At 40.6% G+C, this 23886-nt stretch overlaps 1 protein-coding gene across 18 annotated transcripts in view; it reads right to left on the bottom strand.

Annotated features, from left to right (window-relative positions):
• KLHL32 (kelch like family member 32) overlaps nt 1-23886 on the bottom strand; it is a 254933-nt gene that overhangs the window by 108206 nt on the left and 122841 nt on the right. For all 18 annotated transcript variants that reach the window (XR_004628576.1, XR_004628577.1, XR_004628579.1 and 15 more), the window contains one exon: nt 20962-21060. Coding sequence is in view for 14 of the 18 variants with exons in the window: in XM_034670849.1 (XP_034526740.1) it covers nt 20962-21060 (99 nt within the window). In the remaining 4 variants the exon portion in view is untranslated. The remainder of the gene's footprint in view (nt 1-20961; nt 21061-23886) is intronic.

Below are 23886 nucleotides of genomic sequence, written 5' to 3'. Positions count from 1 at the left end.
AAGAATAAATGGTGCCCAAATGCCCTTACTACCTAAAGCTAACTAACAGATGCAATGCAATCCCTACCAAATACCAACTGGGCTTTCCACAGAACTAGAACTAATAATACTAAAATTTATGGGGAACTACAAAGACTCCAGCAGCAAAAGCACTCTTAAGAACAAAGCTGGAGGTATCAGAATCCCAGATTTAAAGATACACTACACAAAGCTATGGCAATCAAAACAGGACAGTACTGGCACAAAAACAGACACATAGATCAATTAAACAGAATAAAGAGCCCTAAAATAAACTCACACTTATACGATGAATTAATCTACAACAAAGGAGGCAAGAATATACAATGGAGAAAAGACAGTCTCTTCAATATGTAATGTTGGGAAAACTGGACAGCCACATGCAAAAGAATGACACTGAACCACTTTCTTATACCACACACAAAGGTAAAACTCAAAATGTCTTAAAGATCCAAATCTGAGACGGGAAAGCATGAAACTCCGAAAAGAAAACATAGGCAATAATTTATTTGACATTAACCTCAGCAATATTTTTCTAGATAAGCCTTCTCAGGCAAAGGAAACAAAAGCAAAAATAAACTGTTGGGACTACAGCAAAATAAAAAAATTTCACACAGAAGGAAACCATCAACAAAATGAAAAGGCAACCCACTGAATAGGAGATATGTGCAAATGATATACGTGATAAGGGGTTAATACCCAAAATATATAAAGAACTTATATAACTGAAAACCAAAAAAAAAAAAGAAAGAAAGAAAGAAAAGAAAGAAAGAAAGAAAGACCCCAAACCCTAATAATCTGATTTAAAAATGACCTGAACAGACATTTTTCCAAAAAAGACATACAGAGGGCCAAAAATCACAAGAAAAGTTGCTCAACATCCCTAGTCAGCTGGGAAACGCAAATCAAAACCACAATGAGACATCACCTCACACCAGACAGAATGGCTGGTATCAAAAAGACAAGAAATAACAAGTATTGCCAAGGATGTGGAGAAGAGGGAACCCTTGTGAATGGCTGGTTGGAATGTAAATTGGTGCAACCACTGTACAAAACAGTACAGAGGTTCTTCAAAAAAGTAAAAGTAGAAATATCATATGATCCAGTAATTCCACTATTGGGTATTTATTTACACTCCCCTCAAAAAAACCAGAAAATACTAATTTGAAAAGATATATATATCCCTATGTTTATTGCAGCATTATTTACAAATCCAAGATACAGAAACAATCATGAATGGATAAAGAAGATGTGGTACACACACATACTGAAATATTACTTAGCCATTTAAAAAAATGAGATCTTGCCATTTGCGACAACATGAATGACCTAGAGAGCATTATGCTAAGTGAAACAAGTCCAACAAAGACAAATACCACATGATTTTATTTCTATGTGGAATCTAAAACCAAAACAAATGAAGAAGCAAACAAAAAGCAGAAACAGACTCATAAGTACAGAACAATCTGATGCTTTCCAGAGGGAAGAGGAGTAAGAGGATGGGCAAAATGGGCGAAGGGGAGTGGTGGATATGGGATTCCGGTTATAGGATGAATAAGTCACAGAGATGAAATGTACAGCACAGGGAATAGAGTTAATGGCATTGTAACAGTGTTTATGGTGAGAGACGGTGGCTACACCTGGGATGAGCACAGTATACCATACAGACTTGCTGAATCACTATGTTGTACACCTGACACTAAGTTAACATTATATGTTAACTATACTTCAATTAAAAAGAGAGAGAGAGAGAGAGACAGAGAGACAGAGAGAAACCATTGGTGGGGTCCCGTTTGCTTATGGTTGAAAGTCTAAACTCAGTAACACCGCATAGCCTTCCATGATCCACACCTTGATGACCTTCTTAACCTAAAGGGTAATAACCCACCCACTGTGGCTTGGCTTCAGCCGTTTCAATGGGCTACACATTCACATCATGTTCTAGGACCATATCAGGCATTGGCAACATAAAGATGAGGAAAAACCGGCAAGTTCCAAGCTTCCCAGAGTGTATACTCTGTTGGAAGAGCAACATGTATTACAAATAAATGAAAAATTATAATTGAGGTAAAGGCTACAAAGGGTAGAATATAGGGCTGTAAATGCCCATAATGGGTGATTTGACCTGGAGTAGAAAGTTAGTAAAGGCTTCTCTGAGAAGCCACATGGAGCTGATAGCTAAAAGAAGAGCAGATGTTAGCAAAGGGTGGGGTGGGGATGAGTATTAACTATAATTTCTTATTTCTGTATTCTTGATGCTCTGGCCTTCAGGGTGTCACTGACTTGGAGACTGCCCCTCCCAGGACTAGCCAGTTTTTAGAGATAGTGAACAACTTGTTCAAGAGTGCACCTTGTGTCTGGCTCCTATACCCCAAGAGGCAATATTCCTCTTGGGCTATTCCCTAATCATCCCAGGGCCGAGTACTGGACAATTAGAGACAACCCATATGTCCCAGAGCCTGCTTCAAGTATTCAAACTAGACGATCCTAAGCCCGCATACCCTACTTTGTCTTGCCTCTCCCACAGAAGCCACAATAAAGGCCTCTTGCCCATGCTTTCCCCTTGTTCCTTCTACCTCCTGACCAACCCAGGTGCTCCCCCCTGTTTTCCTGAGGCTATTCTGCGCCCCCCTCCTCTTGGGAACTATAACAAAGTATCTTTTCAATGACAGTTGTTCCCTGATCTGTTGACTTCACCATACCTAAATAATAAAACCTGCATTTTAAAACAGAATGGTGATAGGACTGCAGGAAGAATATTCTCAACAGAGGAAACAATATATGCAGAATTCCTATGGATGAAAAATCATGTTTCCATTGTTCTGTCTGAACATCCTATCTAAATTAGCACACCCCCCTTCCTCTCCGTTATCCTCCACATTACTCCATTTGATTTGCTTTTCGTACTTACCACTATCTGTAATTATCTTCTGCATTTATTTGCCTACTTAGTTATAATGTGTTTGTCCCCCAAGTCCCATGAAGTATGTTCTATGGGAGGAAGGACCTATTTTATTCACTGCTTTATCCCTGGTACCTAAAACAGTGCCAGGCACATTAGGTAGGGGCTCAAGCCACACTTGAATAAATGAACCCATTTCATCTTTCCAGCTTCCCCTGGTTCAGGTCGAACTGACCATTTCCTTCTTTGTGCCTCCACCCTGCCCTCTGCAGATTCCGGGCACTTGCCACTCTAAGTGCCCTTTCATTATAGATCAGCCTCCCTCTACTAAATCTAAGCTCCCTGTGCCAAGGATCACATTGTGTCCCTCGTATCTAGCAGGGAACAGGTGTGAACACATAAGAAACAATGTCCATGAGCTTTTTCTGTTTACTTAAAATCAAGCAAAACAGAACACGTCATGTCTTTCCAACCTATCTATCCAATTCTGAACATCATCCAAATCGGCCTACTTTTCATACTCATTGGCCTCCCTCCCTTCCCTTCTGTTTCTGTCCTTCCTACACATACACATAAAAGCAAATCCTGTGGCCATTCAGTTTCCCAAGTGGAAAAACTTGTCATCATGACTGGAGTTGAAAGTGTTAATGGATGAGTGCAATGTAACAGCTCCGCTGTGAAAAAAATATATTGCAATCCACCCAAAATTTCTTTTTTGGTCCAAGAGAGAATTATTTCCTCTAACAATTGGCTATTCAGATCAAAGTACCTTCGCAAATGATACTTTGTCCTAATTATGAGATTGTCACCATTCTCCTACATTTTATGACTTCAAAATCCAAGCACCCAGGTAGAGGCAGTGATTTTGAATAGAAATTATAGCTCAGCAACAAGAAACTCTCTTGAGTAAAAGGACAATCTTTTTTATTTTTCTAAAAACATTTCATTTCTGTCACACTGCTTCTCACTTGAAATTTAGTTTCTATTCAGAATTATGGTGCATACATTGTTGTTCTTTGGGGAATCTTTTTAAATAGTATTTATTTTCCTTTGGTTTAGGGTTATTTGGCTTCTCTCTTCCCTTCTATTTGTTTCTTATAGCATGGGTGACAAGTTAAATAACAGAAGAAGAGCCATAAAATGTGTCCCAATTACTATACTAGCTATGGAATAAATGCTGGTGTTTAAAGTGCAATAATTCTTAAACCTTATATATTCCCCAAATTCAGTCTTTCTGTGTGGACTATTCCCCTAATTAAGTCACTAAAATGGTTATTCCCCAGATTAACTACAGAAGGTAGCAGAGAAAAGAAGGCATGAAGAAAGTAAATACTGTTTTATTTGGGGTTATATTCAAATGTGATTACATTTTTTTAGGTTTTTAATTGTTTATTAAAATATATATTTTATTAACATTCCAATAAAATTTTGTTTACATGTTTTGAATGTTATTGTGGAATCTTCCAACTGTACTAGCAAACAGTTTTTAATTGAAAGCTGAACACACAATAAAGTGATTAAAATTTAAATGTGATTACACTTTTGAGGCAAATTATTAGGCGGTGAGGACATGAGTGGGAGAAAGCAGCACAGCCTGGGGACCCTGTGGCCCTTCCACCACTCTTCCCAAGCCAGGAGGGTAGCAAGAGAATGATGAGTGTCAGCCTTCCTGATGTGCCCCGGTGGGGTTCTTCTCATCTGTAGCATAGCGATCGGCTGTTGTATTAGCAAGTCTATCTCTCTAACTCAACTAAGCAAGTACTAATAATTAGCGACCAAAGTTCATACAAGATTTTCTTTATTTTACAACTCTGAGCAGATTTAAGCTATCGCTGAACTCCCTTGCATTCCGATACAGTTTCTTGAATGGGAGAGAAATGTGTATGCAGCCTTACAGCTGGGGTCTGCATAGTCTCTGCACATAACCCACAGCCTGGCTTACGTATGTCACAGCCAAGAGATGCGTCTTGATGTGTGCCAACAGCGACACAAGTTGCAAGTCAATCATGCGTATTTCTAATGTACAGTCTATCTTTGTTTTAGCCACACCCATGCATCTCCTAGCCTGTCAGTAACAGTAATCTCCTTGCCCACCCAGCACCGCAGTGTAATCATAGCCCTGGCCCAAGAATTATACAGAACACAGAAAATATCTGTCATCTTGTGATCGCATCTACTGTAGACTAGCCCCAACGTCTGCCCCACAAATCTAGGAGTCCTTGTTAAGCTGACAAGATTTGGAAATCTGATGGATGGGGTTTGATTTAATGCTAAGGATACCATGCAAAACATGGCCTTACTAACACTGATTTCTCTTGCTTCATCGAGTTCTGAGAACATTACTGACTTGTGAAATAAAAATAAGCATCAGCAACCTGTAGCAGGATGGAAAATTATGACTTGTGTTTAAGATTATAAAAAACTTCTCTCAAGGTCAGAATAAAAGTAATGCCATTTGATTTCCTGAAGTTTCTCCTTCCAAAATGACCAAATTGAACAAGATTTCAGATTTTTCTAGGTAATAACATTCAACAGATGGGACTATCTGAACAATGCTGTGTTTCACTATTATAGTTATGATCTTTCATATCCAATTATTGATGCCCTTCAAAATGTCACCTGAATTACTACATGACAAGACTACAGATAAAGATGACCAGGAGACAGAGCAGTTTCTATGACCGTCATGTAACAGCATACTCGAAACTTAAAGTTCTATTATGAAATGTTGACATTACATCATATTTTGAGAACCCCTGTAAATGAGAAGCCACCCTTGTTATGGAAGTCAAGAATTTAAAAAAAAAGAAATTACTCCCAAATCTAACCCAAAGAGCTTGATATACCCACTCTTCATATAAAACTAGCATGGTTTGAGTTTTAGCAATATTAACTACAAGTTAAATTAAAACATTGTGTTGGCTGCTTATAGAGACCAAGTACCAAGTCAGATATAATAAATATGAAGCCCTTTGTCACTGGCTGAATCCTAATGCTTCCTACTTCAAGTCCCCTGTAACATACCAACTAAGTTGTCTCCAAGCTACTCATGCACATTATCTTCCAACAAGTAAAAATGTTTCTAGTAACTAGCAAAAACAGGTGTGCGTCTTATGATTTTTTGCACCCTGTACAATGCTAATCATAATGCCTTTATCACAGATTGCAATTGAAAAATACTTGTTGGATTATGAATTTTAAAAAGCAACCCATTTTTTTAAAAGCACACCCATGTCTTCAAATGGAAAGTAGAAATGACAGTTTTATAGGTATGATTTTACAGTTGGGCAAATAAACAGATCTCCTACAATTAACTAAGAAAGGTGCTCTCAAATATTTGATTTGAGCATAAGTAATTCTCTCCTGATGCAAACCACACAGCAGGTTTTTCATGCAACTGATAAATATGGTGGAAAGCCCACTTGTGATGCCAGAGGCATCAGGCCCAGCCTCTATAGTGAATCTTGGTTCTTCTGACTTCACATCCTGGGTTGTTTTTTTTTTCCCCTTCCCAGAATGTTGTAAAAGAACTTTATCTCTCTTGGCATTTAGTGATAACCAAAGATACACAAATGTCCAGCTGTTTGCCAACATTGTTTGTGAAGCATTCAAAGACTCTCATTCAACAGACTTTAAAAAGCTTGTAAGAAAAGGGAAGTTCTGGGGCGCCTGAGTGGCTCAGTTGGTTAAGCATCTTCCTTCAGCCCGGATCATGATCCCATGATCCTGCATCCAGGCTCCCTGCTCAGTGGGGAGTTGACTTCTCCCTCTCCCTGCCTCATGCTCTCTCTCACTCCCTCTGTCTCTCTCAAATAAGTAAATACACTCTCAAAAAAAAAAAAAAAAAGGAAAGTTCTGTAAAGCCGGTGCCTCCTATTACACAGTTCAGAAAGAATAATTTATANCAGAGGAGAGGGACAGCCGAGATCAGATTCCACTTCCTGAGAAAGCCAGCAAGCCAGCCCCTTCTAGATGGAAGGACTGTCCCCTCTTCTTACTTCTAATGCCAGGAGCTACTTGTATCATTTGTTTAACCCTTTGCCAGTGATTACATAGTTTTCTCCCCAGCTGTGCATAAAGGTACACACTGTATCTGTACTTTAGAGCTTCCTCTCTGTCTTCACAGCTTTTAATTTTGATTGATGAATAGTGGGTAGGTAAGAAAAAATGTCAGACCTTTAAAAAGTCAACTCTTATGGATTTCATTTCTTAGTTTATAATAAAACATACATTATCCTGCTCCTTAAAATATTTATATTTTAATATTTTATTAAATATTTAATATATTTATGAAATATTTTAATATTTAAATAATTAAGACTTTTAAAAAAGATTTTATTTGAGAGAGATCAAGTGAGAGAGCACAAGCAGCAGGGAAGCAGTGGAGGGAGAGGGAAAAGCAGGCTTCTCACTGAGCAGGGAGTCCAACGCGGGGCCCGATCCCAGAGCCCTGGGACCATGACCTGAGCTGAAGGCGGACGATTAACTGGCTGAGTCACTCAGGCACCCTTAATTAAGAAATTTTTAAAGTACATGCCTAGAATGTTAGCCACACCGGAGATAAATACGGCAGCCCAAAGAGAGAAAGAAAATCTATTGTCTAAATTTTCACAATCATATGTTATTTTTAGGCTATCCTTCAATATCAGGTGCTTTGTCATCTTACTCTTCATGACTCAGAAAAATTATAAGCTCAACTTGTTGTGCATACTTGTGTTTATAATTTTATCTTTTCCTTGTCTCTTTTACTAGGTCTTAAGTCGTGGTGACAAGGAACTGGTTGCATCTTCAGTCTGGAGGTGTGGGTAAAGCACGTGATTTGAGGCGGACCCATCTGGATGGCCTCAACAAATGATTAACCTCTCTGAGTCTAATTTTCTCAACTAAAAAATGGCAAAAGCGATCTGTGGTAAGGATTCCCAAAAGTACATGTAAAGTGTCTTCCACACAGAAGGTGGTCAACATACAGTAGCTATCTTGTTATCACCATGCTCTTTGTAAAATGCTATTAACAGGGCTTAAGCTATAACTTTGAGTATTCCATAAATTTTATTCACTGACTGGGAGAAGGGAAGAAAACACTTGAATGTCTACTGTGGTCTTAATTTTTCTACATGTGTCAGCAAAAATCATAGCGGTCATGTAAAATCACTCATTTCTTTTGTATTTACGAAAGACTTCACCAGAGATAAAGAACAGATTGAGACTTCATACTGGACCATCACCACATATGTATTACTAAAATATGCTCTGGTTCCCATGCTCTATATTACATATAGCAGAAAAGGCACATGAAGAAATCTAAGGATGGAAGAGCTACATTTCTTTATGACCTTCTTTGAAAGATAAACTCCTTGGGGAAATACAATTTATTCAGATTATCAAGACCCTGCTGTGCAAATCTACAGTCTGGGAGCACACTATGGAGATCAAAAAATATTTACTTTATTCTGTTGGGTATAAAAGCTTTTAATGAATGCATAATTAAGGCAAAAAAAAAGTGTATACAGCTTTAGAAATTCTACTGCTGAGCCAGGCCATTAATATCCAAGGCACCATACCCAGTTGTGATTCCACCTGTTTCCTATTTGGATTACAACCTAGTTATAAATCAAGGTATTACGTGACTACAGGACCTGGTGCTGCAGAAACGACCGACACTCCAGGAGTCGAGGAAGCAGCACGAAGGGCTTTGTTTTGGGTGTGTGGGGAAAGGCTGGCCCTTTGGAATATGTTGAAACAAACAACCGTATAAACAAAACCCAAACATTTTAATAGCCTTGGGATGAATCATGTAGGGAAAAAGATTACCATGTACATCATGTATGCAAAGGGAACTGTGAGTTTTCTCTATAATATTTTGTATCAGGGTCGATGGGGTAAAGTTAATTTTTATGAAAGAAAAAACAAGCCATTCATTGACAATGCAGCCCAAATTACTTGTGATACAATAAAATACCATAAAAGCAGATATTGTTATCTGGTATACCTTATTTTTATCTCTGCATAAATATACAGAGAGATAGAAGTATATTTGTATATAAGCATACACATATATCTGGGCAACTATATGCGACCATATATTCTTATATTTATATAAATATGTATATGATACATTTTGATTCAACTAAAACAAAATATTAGCATCAATTGAAAAAACTACAAGGGGAAAAAAACCTCAATGTGTTCTAATTCTTGGGAGCCTTTGAAGGCCTATTTAAATATATTTGTGGTGTATAACAGAGGAATTCCACAATTAGGTTACTAATACATTTTCATAATCAGTTGTATGCATAATATCTAAGGCTCATGAATAATTTTATATTGTTCCTTGGGAAAGTCTGTAGTAAGCTGGAAATCCAGGAAGGAAGCACGGAGACATGGCCACGTCGATAACGAATAATTCCAGCCCCCGTCACCATGTGCTACAAAATGCTATTGCAAAGTTTCCTACAGCTGGCTCAGCACATCAAGCAATTACCACTGAACTACGGACTAGAGAGGAACTTAATGGACACATACTTTTCTTTCTTTAATTGAAAATAGTCTATCTGTGCAAGTAGGGCTTTATAACGAAAATTTCAGTAACCATCAACTTTTTTTGAACTATGAGAGACAAAATCAGGTTAACATTTTTTAAGGAACAGCATAGAACTAATTAGGATCTATTTCCTTACTTAGCTCCGGTACACAAAATCAGTGGTGAAAGTTAGCCCAATTCTGAAGACTTTTGATAATCTGCCAGTTATCCATATAGACTTAGCCAATATCATCCATAAAAATGAGGGTTGGAAGGCTTTTTTATTGTTTGTTTGTTTCAAATTTGCATTGTTTTGACTTTTTATATTTTGGATGCTGTGAAGGATACATAACATCGGTATTTTTATAAGTACAAAAGAGGACCAGTTTGAATTCATCTGAATATGATGATGCTTCTGAAATCCAAAGAGCAGTGATTTACTGGGCATGTGACTAATGTGCCATGGTGTGGCAACAGCATCTAACGCAGTGGTTCTCAAACTGTGGTCCCAGACCAGTAACATCACGTTCAGTTGGTAGCTTGTTAGAACGCAGGTTCTCAGTCTCCTTGCCAGACCTCCTGAATCAGAAACTCTGGTGGTGGGGCCAGGAGTCTGTTTTAACCAGCCATTCAGGTGAGTCCACATATGGTCAAATTTAAGAACCACCAATATGTAGTACACATCTGAGCATCTGAGTAAAGAATATTACATATTACATATGTAATAACTCATACATATATATGCACGTATGTATGTAATATGTACATACGTATATTCTTGCAGCAGAGCTAATTCCTGGTCCCTCATCCCAGCCTTGGAAGTAAGCAAACATTATACTGAAGGCATGGGGCTGACACCAGGGTACCTAGAGCTGAATTAATGATACAGACAAGCAATCATTCTCCCAGGACCTGAGCACACATCCCTCAATGTGGGAAAAGCCCAGAAAGTTGCTCTAAAGGACATTTGTGGATAGAGAATGAGAAAGGGGTGATGGAGAAGTCTAGGAAGGAAAGACAGCTGGAGGGAGGTGCGCATGTGAATAGCAGTCTTCTAGTAAGGAATAACTTACATTTTCCTTCCTTTAGACAAATGCACTGCTTTCATTTTCCCTAGTCAGGAGATCTCAGGACACCATGCAACTATATTATAAAGTGTTCCTATCACAGGGAGCTTTCACGGCACATGCAGAAGGATCACGCACAAACATGGGTTTTTAAGCAGCTACTAAGCACTAAGCTAGAAGTGAAGGATTTTTTCCATTTTTTTCCTTGGATTCTGTATATGAGAAAGGGGCAAGATGTTTTATTTACAGGAAGGGCAGGAGAAACAATAAAACAAAACTACCTAACTACAAAGCATTAATACCAATGTAATGTGTTACTTTCAAAAGTATTGATTTTAGGGGCGCCTGGGTGGCTCAGTTTAACATCTCCCTTCAGCTCAAGGCATGATCCCGGCATTCTGGGATGGAGCCCTGCAACGCATTGCATAGGGCTCCTTGCTCCGCGGGAAGCCTGCTTCTCCCTCTCCCACTCCCCCTGCTTGTGCTCCCTCTCTCACTGCCTCTCTCTCTGTCAAATGAATAAATAAAATCTTTAAAAAAAAGTATTGATTTTACTATTTATTAAAGTACAATTTCAGTGTGCTGTTTTCACAATTCAGAGGCAAGGAGAAAACGATGGTTCATTTAAATTATTTGCAACTTGTTTTCCTAAAACAATGCATGCCCTTCTACAAAATCAAAGAGAAGTGCCTGAAAGAAAAAACACCTTTTACAGAATGGTGATCACTTTCAAAATTTTCAGGAACAGACTTGTCCAATATGTTGTCATTTGAAGGTAGGTAGTAAAGTTGCTGACATTTGCAGGAATGAAGGAAGACAAGAGTGAGGGAAACAGGTAAGAAAATAACAGTAGAACTAATAGAGGAATTCACAAGTGAAGCATTCCATTTTATTGGCTCTGGTTTCCAGGGCACCTACTGCAAGTAGGATACTTTACATGCACTATCTCACTGAATCCTCCAACATCCGAAAAGGTAGATTGTATGCTGGGTACCATATCTATATTTACAGATGAGGAGTGGGGGCAAAACAGTTAAGTAGCTTGCCCAAGGTCACATAACTCTGGGACATGAACTTATACCATGGGGAGAGAGAGAAGTAAATCAACACAATATGGTGTGAACAGCACCCTGGAAGACTACCAGCGTGGAGCCACTGTGCGCGGAGCGGGGGGCGGGGCGGGGGGAGTCAAGGAGCTGCTCAAAGAAGAACTTATATAGGATCTGAATGAAAAGAAGAATTAGGAGAGAGTCTTGAGAAAAGAAAACTGTAGCAGAGAGTGGAGCTCCCAGTGTGGAAATGCTGGAGAGCAGTCACATTAAGACACCACAAGGGGCCCACTGTGTTTGATAATTAGGCAGCTTTGGGAACCTTTGTTGGACAGCTGTTGAGGAGTAATGAGGCAGAGGACTGAGTTCAATAGGATTGAAGAGTGAATGGAAGATAAGGAAGTGCAGGCGCTGATCACAGTTTGGTAGTGAATGGAAGAGGGCTGCGATACTGACAGAGGAAGAAAAGTTTCTCCCATCTTATTGATCCTATTTTAAAACCGAAAGGAAGGAGCCAGTGGAGAAGGGGACATTGAAACCACAGGAAACACAGAAGGCTCCTGATAGAGTAAGGAGCAGAAAGGCTGTTTAGCCTTACAGAAAAGGGCAAGACACTTAACTACGGGTAGAAAGACCTGCAGGTGGATGGTGGGTGGGAGGATGAATATCTCAAACGAAGCCCAGATTTTCTTGTAATGCCCCTAATTTCCAAGCATCAAAAATCGAATTAAATGAGATTGATATTTGTGTGCTTTGTGTCTGGATTCTGAACTCTGGCATTAATAAAACGTTGGAAACATTTTACTTTTGAGAAAAATATGCTGAGAGTTATTTTATTTATTTATTTTTTAAAGATTTTATTTATTTATGAGAGAGACAGCACGAGCAGGGGCAGAGGCAGAAGCAGGTTCCCCGCTGAGCAGGGAGCCTGATGCAGGGCTCGATCCCAGCATGCTGGCGCAGCTTAGCAATAGTTAACTTAGAATAAAAATTACTAGCATTAGAAAAATCCTTCAAGACAATCTTTTTTTCTCATTAAAAACTTACAAACAAGGATGATAGAGTCAACCTCAGATTATCCACAAAATAAATTAAAATGCCAAAATGACTTCCCTGGCCAGCCAGCATGCCTCTGGGCTGTCACTACCGACATCCTTTGGTATGGACTTAGGAAATAAAAGTCAACCTAATAGCACATGAAAAAATTATCTGGGATCCTAAAATGGCTACTAAAAGACCTTATGATAGATATTAGAGCCAAATATTAATGATATTTGGCAAATATGATATTCTGTGCCAGATAGCAAACACTCTCGATTAGAACAAATAATCAGTAGTTAGCTACGATTAACTAGGACTGATACATTTCCACCCTTTCTGATCATTTTCACCGATTAAAAAAATATCCAGAAGATTAAACCATTTGTAATGTATTTTCTGAACTTTGTACTCTAACTTTCTCCAAATACAAGAGTATCAGCTCCAGTGAACTACGGAGCAGCATGTGGTTGGTGTATTTGATTAGGGGCATATTAAATATATATGTTGATACAATCACCTGTCTTATCTAATGTGGAAAAAAATAGTTCAGTGTTGGAGAAAAATGAGCATGAGTTCTAACTTCTTCTCAACCTTGAAGATAAATTATTCTATTCAGAGCACCCACTATATATTATGTGTTTAGGAGATTCTGTTAATTTAATAATTAAAATTATAGTAATACATTGTTTGGAAGAGATAACCTACTATAAGTCATTGTAGTATTACTTAGTTAAAAAATGACAACCCTATTATAATACTGTAAAATATGCAAGATCCTCAGTGCCAAATGCAATCCCCACAGAAAGTATTTTCAGCTTACAAAAATGTATTNTAAATGCAATCCCCACAAAGTATTTTCAGCTTACAAAAATGTATTCAATGAGTAAAACTAATGAAAGACTGACTTATTAATATACTTTNCAAATGCAATCCCCACAGAAAGTATTTTCAGCTTACAAAAATGTATTCAATGAGTAAAACTAATGAAAGACTGACTTATTAATATACTTTCCTCTCATAATATACAATTTCACTATTGAACAAGCAGGAAAAAATTACTGAATGGATGCACATTCATTCCCTCAGCACACACTGCAGTGAACTGAACGGTGTCCCTCCAAAATTCCCGTGCCGAAGCCCTAAGTCTCCACGTGATGGTACGTGGAGATGCGGCCTTTGGGAAGTCATTAGGAGGTAGTTCAGAAGAGTGAATGAGGGTGGGGCTCACGTGACAAGATGAGCGTCCTTACGTGAAGAGACACCAGAGAGCCTGCCGCCTCTGTACCATGCAAGGACACAGCAAGGAGGCCATCGGCAAGCCAGGAAAAGGGCTCTCACAGAACCCAACCATGCTGGCACCCCAACCTGGGACTTCCAGCATCCAGAACAGTGAGAAATAAACGTCCGTTGTTTAAATCACCCAGCCTGGGGCCTATCAGTATGGCCACCCAAGATGACAAATAGACATACTGGGCTCACATGATGAGACGGGAAGGAAGACATGGACAGGAGTTAGGCCTGGTTGCTGCCTTCGAGAACCCTGCCATAAACTGAGGTCAGTAAGACATTCTCCAACCATGTTAACCCGTGAGGAAATTGATGCAAAAGCAGCAGCTGGATACTTGCAGCTTCTATGAAGCTATTTCAAGGATCCAGTGTTTCTCAAAATTGGAAGCGGAAGATATATATTCTTGGTAAAAGAACAGTAAAATCCCCATTCATGAAAAAAAAAAGGAACAAAACATCCAGAATTCCTCCCAATACCCTCATGAGAGAATAACTTTCTTGAAACCTTTGTACCTTCACTGAAGAGAGAAAAATGACTAATTCTNTCCATTCATGAAAAAAAAAAAGGAACAAAACATCCAGAATTCCTCCTAATACCCTCATGAGAGAATAACTTTCTTGAAACCTTTGTACCTTCACTGAAGAGAGAAAAATGACTAATTCTCATGGTAGCCCATTTAGTGTAAAACTAAATGAAGACAACGGATGACTAATACGCATCAGTCACAGAGCAGGGAGATTTAGGGCGGGAAGCCGCGGGCTCCCTCCCGCTCCTGCGCATTCCTGGCTTCGGAATGATTAATAGTGAGAATTTTGGCTTTGCTTTACTAGATGATCCAAATGCGCGCACTGTAAGCAGAACAACGCCTTCGATCGGGTGAAATGATCTTTTACACTTACAAAAGCAGGAAATATGAAACAAATGCTCCTGTTTTCCTGGCGGTGATAAAACGCTCTACCTAGAGCGCGCGTGTCCCTTCCCTCTCCCATCACAGCAGCACGTCTCCTCTTTCAGGTCACGTCTTCCACATAAAAGTGCTAAACTAATGCCGCTTAATGACAAATTAATGTCCATGAATAAAAAATACACCTCTAATAGCATAGAGTAATTTGCCATTACAATATCATCATTGGACATGCCCCTGGTTTAATACGATGTATTTAATTCATAACCTAATGAGTGATATATAAAAAGAGGGAGATGAACCCTGCAATTACATTTATGTGAGTCTGTCACCTTATTTGTAAAACCTTAGAGTCATTTACATTCAAATTAGAACAAATGAGTGATTTCACAAAGTGCAGTGATAAATGACCACAGCAGCCCAAGACAAAACTGTATTTCCTGTGAACACATTAACAGTTTCCTATTATTTGTTAAAAATTACAGTGCATATTGCCCAGTGTGGTGTGAATAATGACTTTTTTACTGATTAGGTCAGAAGACTAATATGTAGCAAATAAATAATTTTTCTTTTCATTTTTTCTGATTTTTTGCTTTACATTAACTACTGAATTCTGGTGGATTCATACTGCCACCTGCTGCCTAGGAAGAGATACTAAGAGTATTCTTTCAAAAGGAGCTCATTCACCACTTGGGTGGCCTTATTTAGAAAGTGTACATGACCGTTCTTTCTTGTCAATATATTTAAATTGCATATCATACTAAAGACTGATACTTGGCAAACAAACAAACAAAGAACACTTGATAATTAAACAACAGGATATACTATTTGCTATTCGGGAGAAGTGGTACGGAATGTAAAAAGTTGGGTTTTTTTCTTCTTTTGAAAGCTAACTACAAAAAAAGACACATTCAGCAAAGCATGTATCTCCTAATGCATCACTTTCAGGGGATACAACACAAAGTCCAGCGGCCAGCTCCCCTCATCTTATGACAGGTGCATCAGCTGAGGAGAGGGTGGGGGAGGGGCGTGTGTGACACGGTTTCCCTACTCCTGTTCCTTGGTACGATCTGAAGGGGACTGACAGGCTCTGCCTGCCCCCTAGCCTTCTCCCCTAATGGCAAGTCCCAGAATGAAAGGTCACCTGAGAGGCCAGAGCACAGTGGGCTGGGAAAGGCATTAAGGCTGCAGGGGAGGCTGGAACAAGCCTGGCCTCAAAGATGACGCTGAGGATGATTGAGAACGGTCATCAGGGGAGCTCATCGGTATTTCCACTGGATCAACACCCTAGCTCTGAATTTACGCTTCTCCAACTGTAAAAAGAAAAGAATACTCACCTGCTTTAAGGGGTTCCTTAGCAGAGGAAAAGAAGAATCACTGTCCAAATTGCTTGGTATGGAGACACCCTCGACAAAAGCTATTTCCCTACCCTGCGAAAGATCTAACGAAGGCTCTGGAGACTATGGTTTGGCCTGGAGAAAGGCTAGAAACAAGCGGACCCCTCAGGAGGATATGAGGAACTCATTATAATCTACAGCCAGTAATGATGAGAGCCCCCCCAAAAGGGTAAGAGCATTCACGATGAAGAGAAGGATCAGGTCTGAGAGGTATTTGGGTGGTAGAATCGACTCCACTTCACAACTGAAGGGATATGACGGTGAGGAAGGGGTCGAAGACAGTGTCCAAATTTCTGGAACACTAGTAGATTAATGGTACCATCAACAGAGAAAAGGACAGGTTTTCTCATGTTCAGCTTGAACTCCGTGTGTGATGTTTAGGTGGAGATGTTCAGCAGCTCATTTTAAAAGTCTAGGAAAATTCAGAGTTTGTGAGAACAAACTGGATTCAAAAAGTCTGGAATGCTGACCAGAGGGACTCAGTAAATCAAGGGACACTCGGCACCACTGCAACCATAACCCATCAGTCCGGACGAGGGTCTGTGGAGCTTCCTTTATAAGATTTCAAATAGCGAATGGCATGTATGGAAACACGTACACTCTGAAAAGCAGGGTAATTCGTGCATTTCACCGGGCCCATTTTGAAGACAATAACTGCTCTTTAATGAATCTAATAAATTGCATCTTTCTGATGAATTTTTTTTTTTAAAGCACAATGTACAAGGAAGGGGAGCAGGAGGAGGAGAAGGGAAAGAAGCACTCACATTTTATTTGGACCTGGATCTCAGAGAGCAGATGAAAGTCCGACAGGACATGTGTATTAAGAATACACTAACACGGGGCGCCTGGGTGGCTCAGGGGCGCCTGGGTGGCTCAGTTGTTAAGCGTTGCCTTCGGCTCAGGGCGTGATTCCAGCGTTCTGGGATCGAGCCCCATGTCAGGCTCTTCTGCTGGGAGCCTGCTTCTTCCTCTCCCACTCCCCCTGCTTGTGTTCCCTCTCTCGCTGGCTGTCTCTCTCTCTGTCAAATAAATAAATAAAACCTTAAAAAAAAAAAAAAAGAATACACTAACAGGACAGGGCACACAGGAGAGTCCTCTGGAACTGCTCGGCCAAGCAGATAAGGACAGATGCAAACCCAAGCTGCTGTTTGTAAATCCCTTATCTTGGAATGATAGGCTCTTGCTGTAGCCACTGCCCGNCACTAACAGGACAGGGCACACAGGAGAGTCCTCTGGAACTGCTCGGCCAATCAGATAAGGACGGATGCAAACCCAAGCTGCTGTTTGTAAATCCCTTATCTTGGAATGATAGGCTCTTGCTGTAGCCACTGCCCGCCCGGAGCCCCCTGCCCCACCAACACACATCTTTTGCACTGCTAGGCTCCCCGTTTATTCTACAAATGTGTGCTGAGAACCTGTGTGTTCACAAGGGCCTGCCGCCCGGAGGGCCTGGGGACTAAACATGAACAAGGTGAAGGTTGCCCAGCGTAGGAGGCTAACTCGATGGCTGTCCTCACTGACAGAGGGGCACGGCTCCTGAGGTTTGAGGCCCCTGCTCTCAGCAGCTTCCCCAAGGAAAAGCAAGAAAAAGGAGAGCATGCAGGGGCCTCAAGCTGTCCCTTGCCTTTGCTGGGGGGGGGGGCAGCAGCAGCACGTACACCTGTGCAGAGGGGGGTTTCAGGCCAAGGTAACGGCTGATGACCCAGAGACTCAGGGAGCGTCAGCCCAAGGGTTCTCCCCAGACACGAATGAGCACCAGAAGGCAGTGTCAGGTATCAGAGCAGAGGTCTACCTCTCACAAGTCTGGAAGCAAACCAAAGAAAGAGTGGTAATTTGAGAATAACAAACAAGACCAGACATCTTAGTAGGGAAGAATGGCTTCACAAACTCCTAGTTGGACAAAGTACTGAAAAAGCATGGAAAATATGCTAACCTTGATGGATAGGACACAATTTTTTTTTTAACTTTTTTTTTTTAAAGATTTTATTTATTTATTTTTGAGAGAGAGAGAGAGTGAGGGAGAGAGAGCACATGAGCAGGGGCAGAGGGGGAGAGAGAACAGACTCTCCAAGGAGCTTGATCCCAGGACCCTGAGATCATGACCTGAGCTGAAGGCAGATGCTTAACCGACTGAACCACCCAGGTGCCCCTACTTTTTTTTATTTAAGAGAGAGAGAGAGAGCCAGCAAGGGGAGGAGCAGAGGGAGAGGGACAAGCAGACTGAGCTGAGTGAGGAGACCGATGCACGGCTTGATCCCACAACCCTGAGATCATGACCTGAGCTGAAATCAAGAGTCAGACACCTAATCCACTGAGCCACCCAGGTGCCCCAATAGGGCACTTTTTTTTTTTTTAAGATTTTATTTATGTATTTGAGAGAGAGAGAAAGCATGAGAGGCGGGAAGGTCAGAGGGAGAAGCAGACTCCTGCTGAGCAGGGAGCCCGATGTGGGACTCGATCCTGGGACTCCAGGATCATGACCTGAGTGGAAGGGAGTCACTTAACAACTGAGCCACCCAGGCACCCCCCGCAGGGCACTTCTAAATATATTCTAAGCACTAAAGATTTTTCATTTTAATGAAAAACATTTTTATATACCCAATAAAGTGGTCCCATATGAAATTAAGAATCAGTTGAGTGATAATACTAAAACACTGTGAACAGGTGTAGTTATAGGACTTTATCAAAATATGAAAGTAGAGCAACCCAGTTTGGTAATTTTACAATCCTAAAAAAGAGAGGAAGTGTATGTATTTTCAAAAGACTGACAAAATGAAGATTTCTAAATACACATGGTTTTGGTTCTCTTATAGTCAAAGTTTTCTTCCACAATTTGGACATCGTGCAACATCATGGATAAAAAGGAAAAATAAAGTTCCATGAGAGAACAAAATGAAAACAATGGAGAAAAGAAAGTGAAAATTTCAACCACTGATCAAGTAAGTGAATAATAAGCAAACCGTCCACAAAATATATCTGTAAGCAGGCTACATTTTTTCTTCAACAAAAGAATGAACTGCAAAAATTAAGTTCCAAAGTGCACAAGTCACTTGGTATCTCAACAAATTAATCTGATGGGATAGGGGAAAGTGCCCATGAACTTCTGATGTTCTTCTGGAATTCTTTTTTATAGAAATTATAGGTGTAGGTAAAGACACACACACACGCATGCACACTGCACACACACACACATACACACACACACTTCTGCATATATATATATATATATACACACACACCATTTTAACATGCATGATGATAATGAGCTCTGTAACTGAACTTTTAGAAACACACATCACTGAATATTACCTGCCATGGAAAAAGTGAATCAGGTGATGAGGCTGAAGGCTCAGGTTGCAATATTTGAAGTAAAAATGTCAAGTAAAAGTAATTTCAATTTCACAAGTCAAACACACACTTCTGAAGTCTTGTAACCTTTCTTTGTTATTCCCATTTGCTACTTGCAGAAAGGGATTAAAAACAGCTCTCCCATACCACCCAACAATACTGAGGGGAAAAGAAAGGAAAGTCAGATGATAATAGTTAAACATTTACTGTCAGACCAAACGCGCTGAGATAATGATACAACTTTCATATACTATGTTTGAAGTGCTCCTCAGGCGACACTCCCCACACTGTCTCTCAGGGAAGCGCGGGCTCCTATTTCCCAAGGTTGCCGGGAAGACGAAGTAAGATGATATACGGGAAAAAGCTTGAGAAGCCACCTACTGAGTGACAGGTGTCAATAACAATGGCTGTATTAGGATTAGAGAAAGTGACAAGGAAGAAAACAAAATAACGGGGGCAGGAAAACAAACAGGATTTTTATACTTACTAATAGGTCATATGCATAAGGATAGTAAAATTAAATTGTGCGGATTTGTCATTGTTAAAAATGTATTTTCACTGTTGTTATAATGCTGTAATAAATGCAAGTAAAAGTCATGCCAATGGAGGCAATAAGAGGTTCCCAACACAGGGAATTGGGACTTAACTCTGTAAAATAAAAGCCTCACAGCCATACTGTCTGCCTAAGACGTCCCGTGTCTTCCTAACGAACCGAAAAGTTTTTATCCAAGATAAAAAAAATGGTCCTCGGAATGAGAAAGGCCTATCACTCACCATCTCTACCACCTCAGGCAAGCTGGGTACATTTTAAATCTCTGATTTTTCACCTATAAAAATGTGCAAAGATTTTAGGAGGACTGAATGTGACGCACTGGTGCTCAGAGGATAGGCGTTTTCTCTTCCTCCCCCTCCCAAAGCCCCTCCTCATCATCCCAGCAAACCAGGGGAAGAATGCACGGATCACTTATCGCTTTTCCAGCACCGACTGCCTGGAAAGTTCATGTGGTATTTAATTATATGTGACTTTGTGATATATTAGCGACTGCTGCTGAAATCTTAAGTGACTATTCAACTCTGTGCGCATGTGGGGTGATTCCTGCACCCCGACAACATAGCTTCCCAGTGTCATCTCCCGGGGCCCCAGCAATACACCTGGAGCATGGTCGTGGAGTTACTCTGCTGCCCAAGGGCAGGGAGGTCCTGGGGTGGGTGGGGAGGATGGGGGTCATGAGATAGGACAGGAGAGCTGACAGCTGCCCCCATGGGAGGCTCTCGGCTGATGCCCTGGAGAAATTCTACCACCACAAGCCACATCTCCCCTACTTCCATTTTACCTATCTAGGCACAGGTCGGGGAGCAGGGAGTACAGCCGACGACTGCAGGGGCAAGGGATGGGAAGGGCACAATAGCAGGACGAGCTCACATACCTGGATGAGATAGTGGGAACATAAATTGAGAAGCTCCAATAGCTGTAGGTGACTGCCAGCTGCTAGCACATCCTGGATCACGCCTGGCTCCAACAAAATCTGTTTTGGTTTTTAATAAAAAGAAAACTATTAGTGACTTAAAAATTAATGCTTGCTTAATATGCAAATCCACTCTATTTAAATTGCTGCTTGACATAGGAGATCGGAATTAATACTGTACTTTATTATGGGAGTCAGTTCTTTTTTTCCTCTTCTGATAGAGCTGTGGCCCTCACTCAAATAGCTGTGTTGTCACTTACAGAACTCACATCCTGAGTGTAAGGCTCTGTACCTAACCACTTATTTTTTGCAGGAGGACATGAACATTTGCAAAGAACAATGTAATAGTCTTAAAATTCTGTGTGTGATGGAAATAATCTTATAAAATCCGGAAGAACCAAGTTTTAGTTTTTCGAAGTATATTTCACAATTTTGTAGATTACAGAAACAGCATGATTAGCAGATATTTTAGGAAAAGGGGGCTTATGTTTCCCATTTCAATAGGAGACCAGAGGCGGCTACAACTCCATTTTACGTCTAAGTCCTACAACAGTAAATTTCAACCACAAACTTTCGTTGTTTGTTTTTTTTTCCCTCAATCTCAGATTCTCTAATCCCTTCTATTTCAAATGGAAGATGTAGAAACAGTATTTTCAGACTACAAGGACATCCCAGAGAAGTAAAGCTTCCCAAATACACTGGTCATATCAGTTCCGCATTTTTTCCTGGTAAAGTCCAACTTTGTGCCTACTGCTGCCAGCTCCTGAGCCGATGAACAGGACTGCAGAAACACACATGACCACGCTGACTGGATTCACTCTACACGCAGGCCTGCGGCACAGGGAGGCCTTCAGTGCTGCTCTGCCGTCCCAACCCAGCCCCAAGCCCAAAGTCTAGTCTCGGGACCAGCAGCAGAAGCATCACCTGGGAATTTGTCACAATTGCAAATTCTTGGATGTCTCCCCAGACCTAAATGAATCAGAAACTTTTAGGGTGTTATAACAAGGCCCCTGGCGGTTCTGGTGCACGGGGAAGCCTGGTCTGATCAATTCACTCTACTTCTTCCTTCATACTCCTTTCTCCTCAAGCCTCCCCCTCCTCCTTTCTCACCTTACTCTAACCCCAGGATCTTCCAAAGCCTCCCACCACCAAACCCACCAAGCCACGTGCCCATATTTGTATCAGCATATTTGGCTTTACCCAACACTCCATTTGTGCACAAGAACTCAACCCCTTCCGCCAGCAATTGTCCCCTCTCTTCCCATAGCATTATCTATTCTCTTTCTCCCCTTGATAACTCCCATCAGCATACAAATATGCCTTTATAGCTCCTATCTTAAGAAATAAAAATCCCCTCCTTGACTCCAGAGCTCTCTCCATGCCCCTCTTCATAGCAAAGTTCCTCAGGAAAGTTGTCCACATAAAACACCACTATTTATTCTACTCTGTTCTCTCTTGAACCCATTCCTGTTGAGTTTTGTTCCCAATGTTCCTCTAAAAATGTTCTCATCAAAGTCACCAATGACCTCCAAATCCAAAGGCCAAATCCAATATCCATTCCTCAACATTTAATCTTACTCAAGCCAATAGCAGTTAGCAAAGTTGTTCTCTCTTCTACTGGAACAATCTCTCCCCTTGCCTCTGTGATAACATTACCTCTTATGGCTTCTATTTCAATAACCACTCCCTCTTTACCTCCTTCCCAACCGGTAAGCTTTGGGGACATCCAGAACTCAGTCCCCAGATCTCTTCTTTCCTCTTTCCACTCATTCCATGGATGATCTCATGTAATCCCATGATTTTAAAACCACCCATACTACTCATTACACTCACTTTCTTTCTTCTCTAGCCCCAACCTCACCTTTGAACTCCAGACTCTTATATCCAACTACCTATCTCCACTTGGATATCTAATGGGCAGCTCAAATTAGACATGCCCCAAACTCTTGATCCTCTCTATCAAACCACCAAACTTGCTCCTATCCCAATTCTACAATCTCAGCAAACAGCAACTGTCAGTAATTGAGGCTACAACCTCAGGCAACTCCTGACTCATCTTGTTTTCTTCATACCTCACATCTGATCATCAGCCACCCCTATTGGCTCAATCTTCAAAATAGTTCCAGAATCCAATCGCCACTCAGTACTGCCACCATCACTATCACTCTTGTCAACCCAGTCTTCCTACACTTACTAGAATCACCTCCTAATTGGTCAAACTGCTTTCTCCTTCACTCCCCATAGTGTTTTTAATAATACCAATCAAATTTATCCTTTAAAGGTCACAGCCTTATGCAGACCTCTCCAGTGACTTTTTATCTCTTTGAAAAGAAATCCAGTCTTCACTGTAACATAAAAGTTTCTGTGAATAGCCTGAGCACCTTATGTCTACAACTAGCTGTCATTTTCTCTGCCTGGGTCACTCTTCCTCAAGATACCAGCATGGCTCCCTCATTCATGTCCTCTGCTCAGATATCCTCTTACCTGCGAGGCCTTGTCTGGCCATCCTCGGTAAAACAGTACCTCCACTCCCCATCACCTTCATGCCCTATCTCCTTAGTTTGCTTTATTCTTCCTAGTACTTCCCACCTCTCGACAGCGTACATATTTATCTATGTGATTATTTTGTTCCTCCACCCACAAGATGGAAGACCCAGGAGGGCAGGGACTTGGTCTATTCTATACCCCCAACACTTAGAATAATGCCCAACACATAGCTTTCATTCCATATTGATGAATTGATTCTAATAAATCATTGGTGAATTAATTTATCTCTAGATAGATTTTTAATTCAAAATTACTTTCCTTGATTAGTATAACATAAGAGGAAATGGATTATAAATTATATTAATTTTTTAAAAGATTTTTATTTATTTGTCAGAGAGA

The sequence above is a fragment of the Ailuropoda melanoleuca genome, chromosome 10 (assembly GCF_002007445.2).
Source record: "Ailuropoda melanoleuca isolate Jingjing chromosome 10, ASM200744v2, whole genome shotgun sequence".
Lineage (NCBI taxonomy): Eukaryota > Metazoa > Chordata > Mammalia > Carnivora > Ursidae > Ailuropoda > Ailuropoda melanoleuca.
The sequence above is the reverse complement of the archived record's forward strand: the minus strand, read 5'-3'. Positions and strand labels throughout refer to the sequence as shown.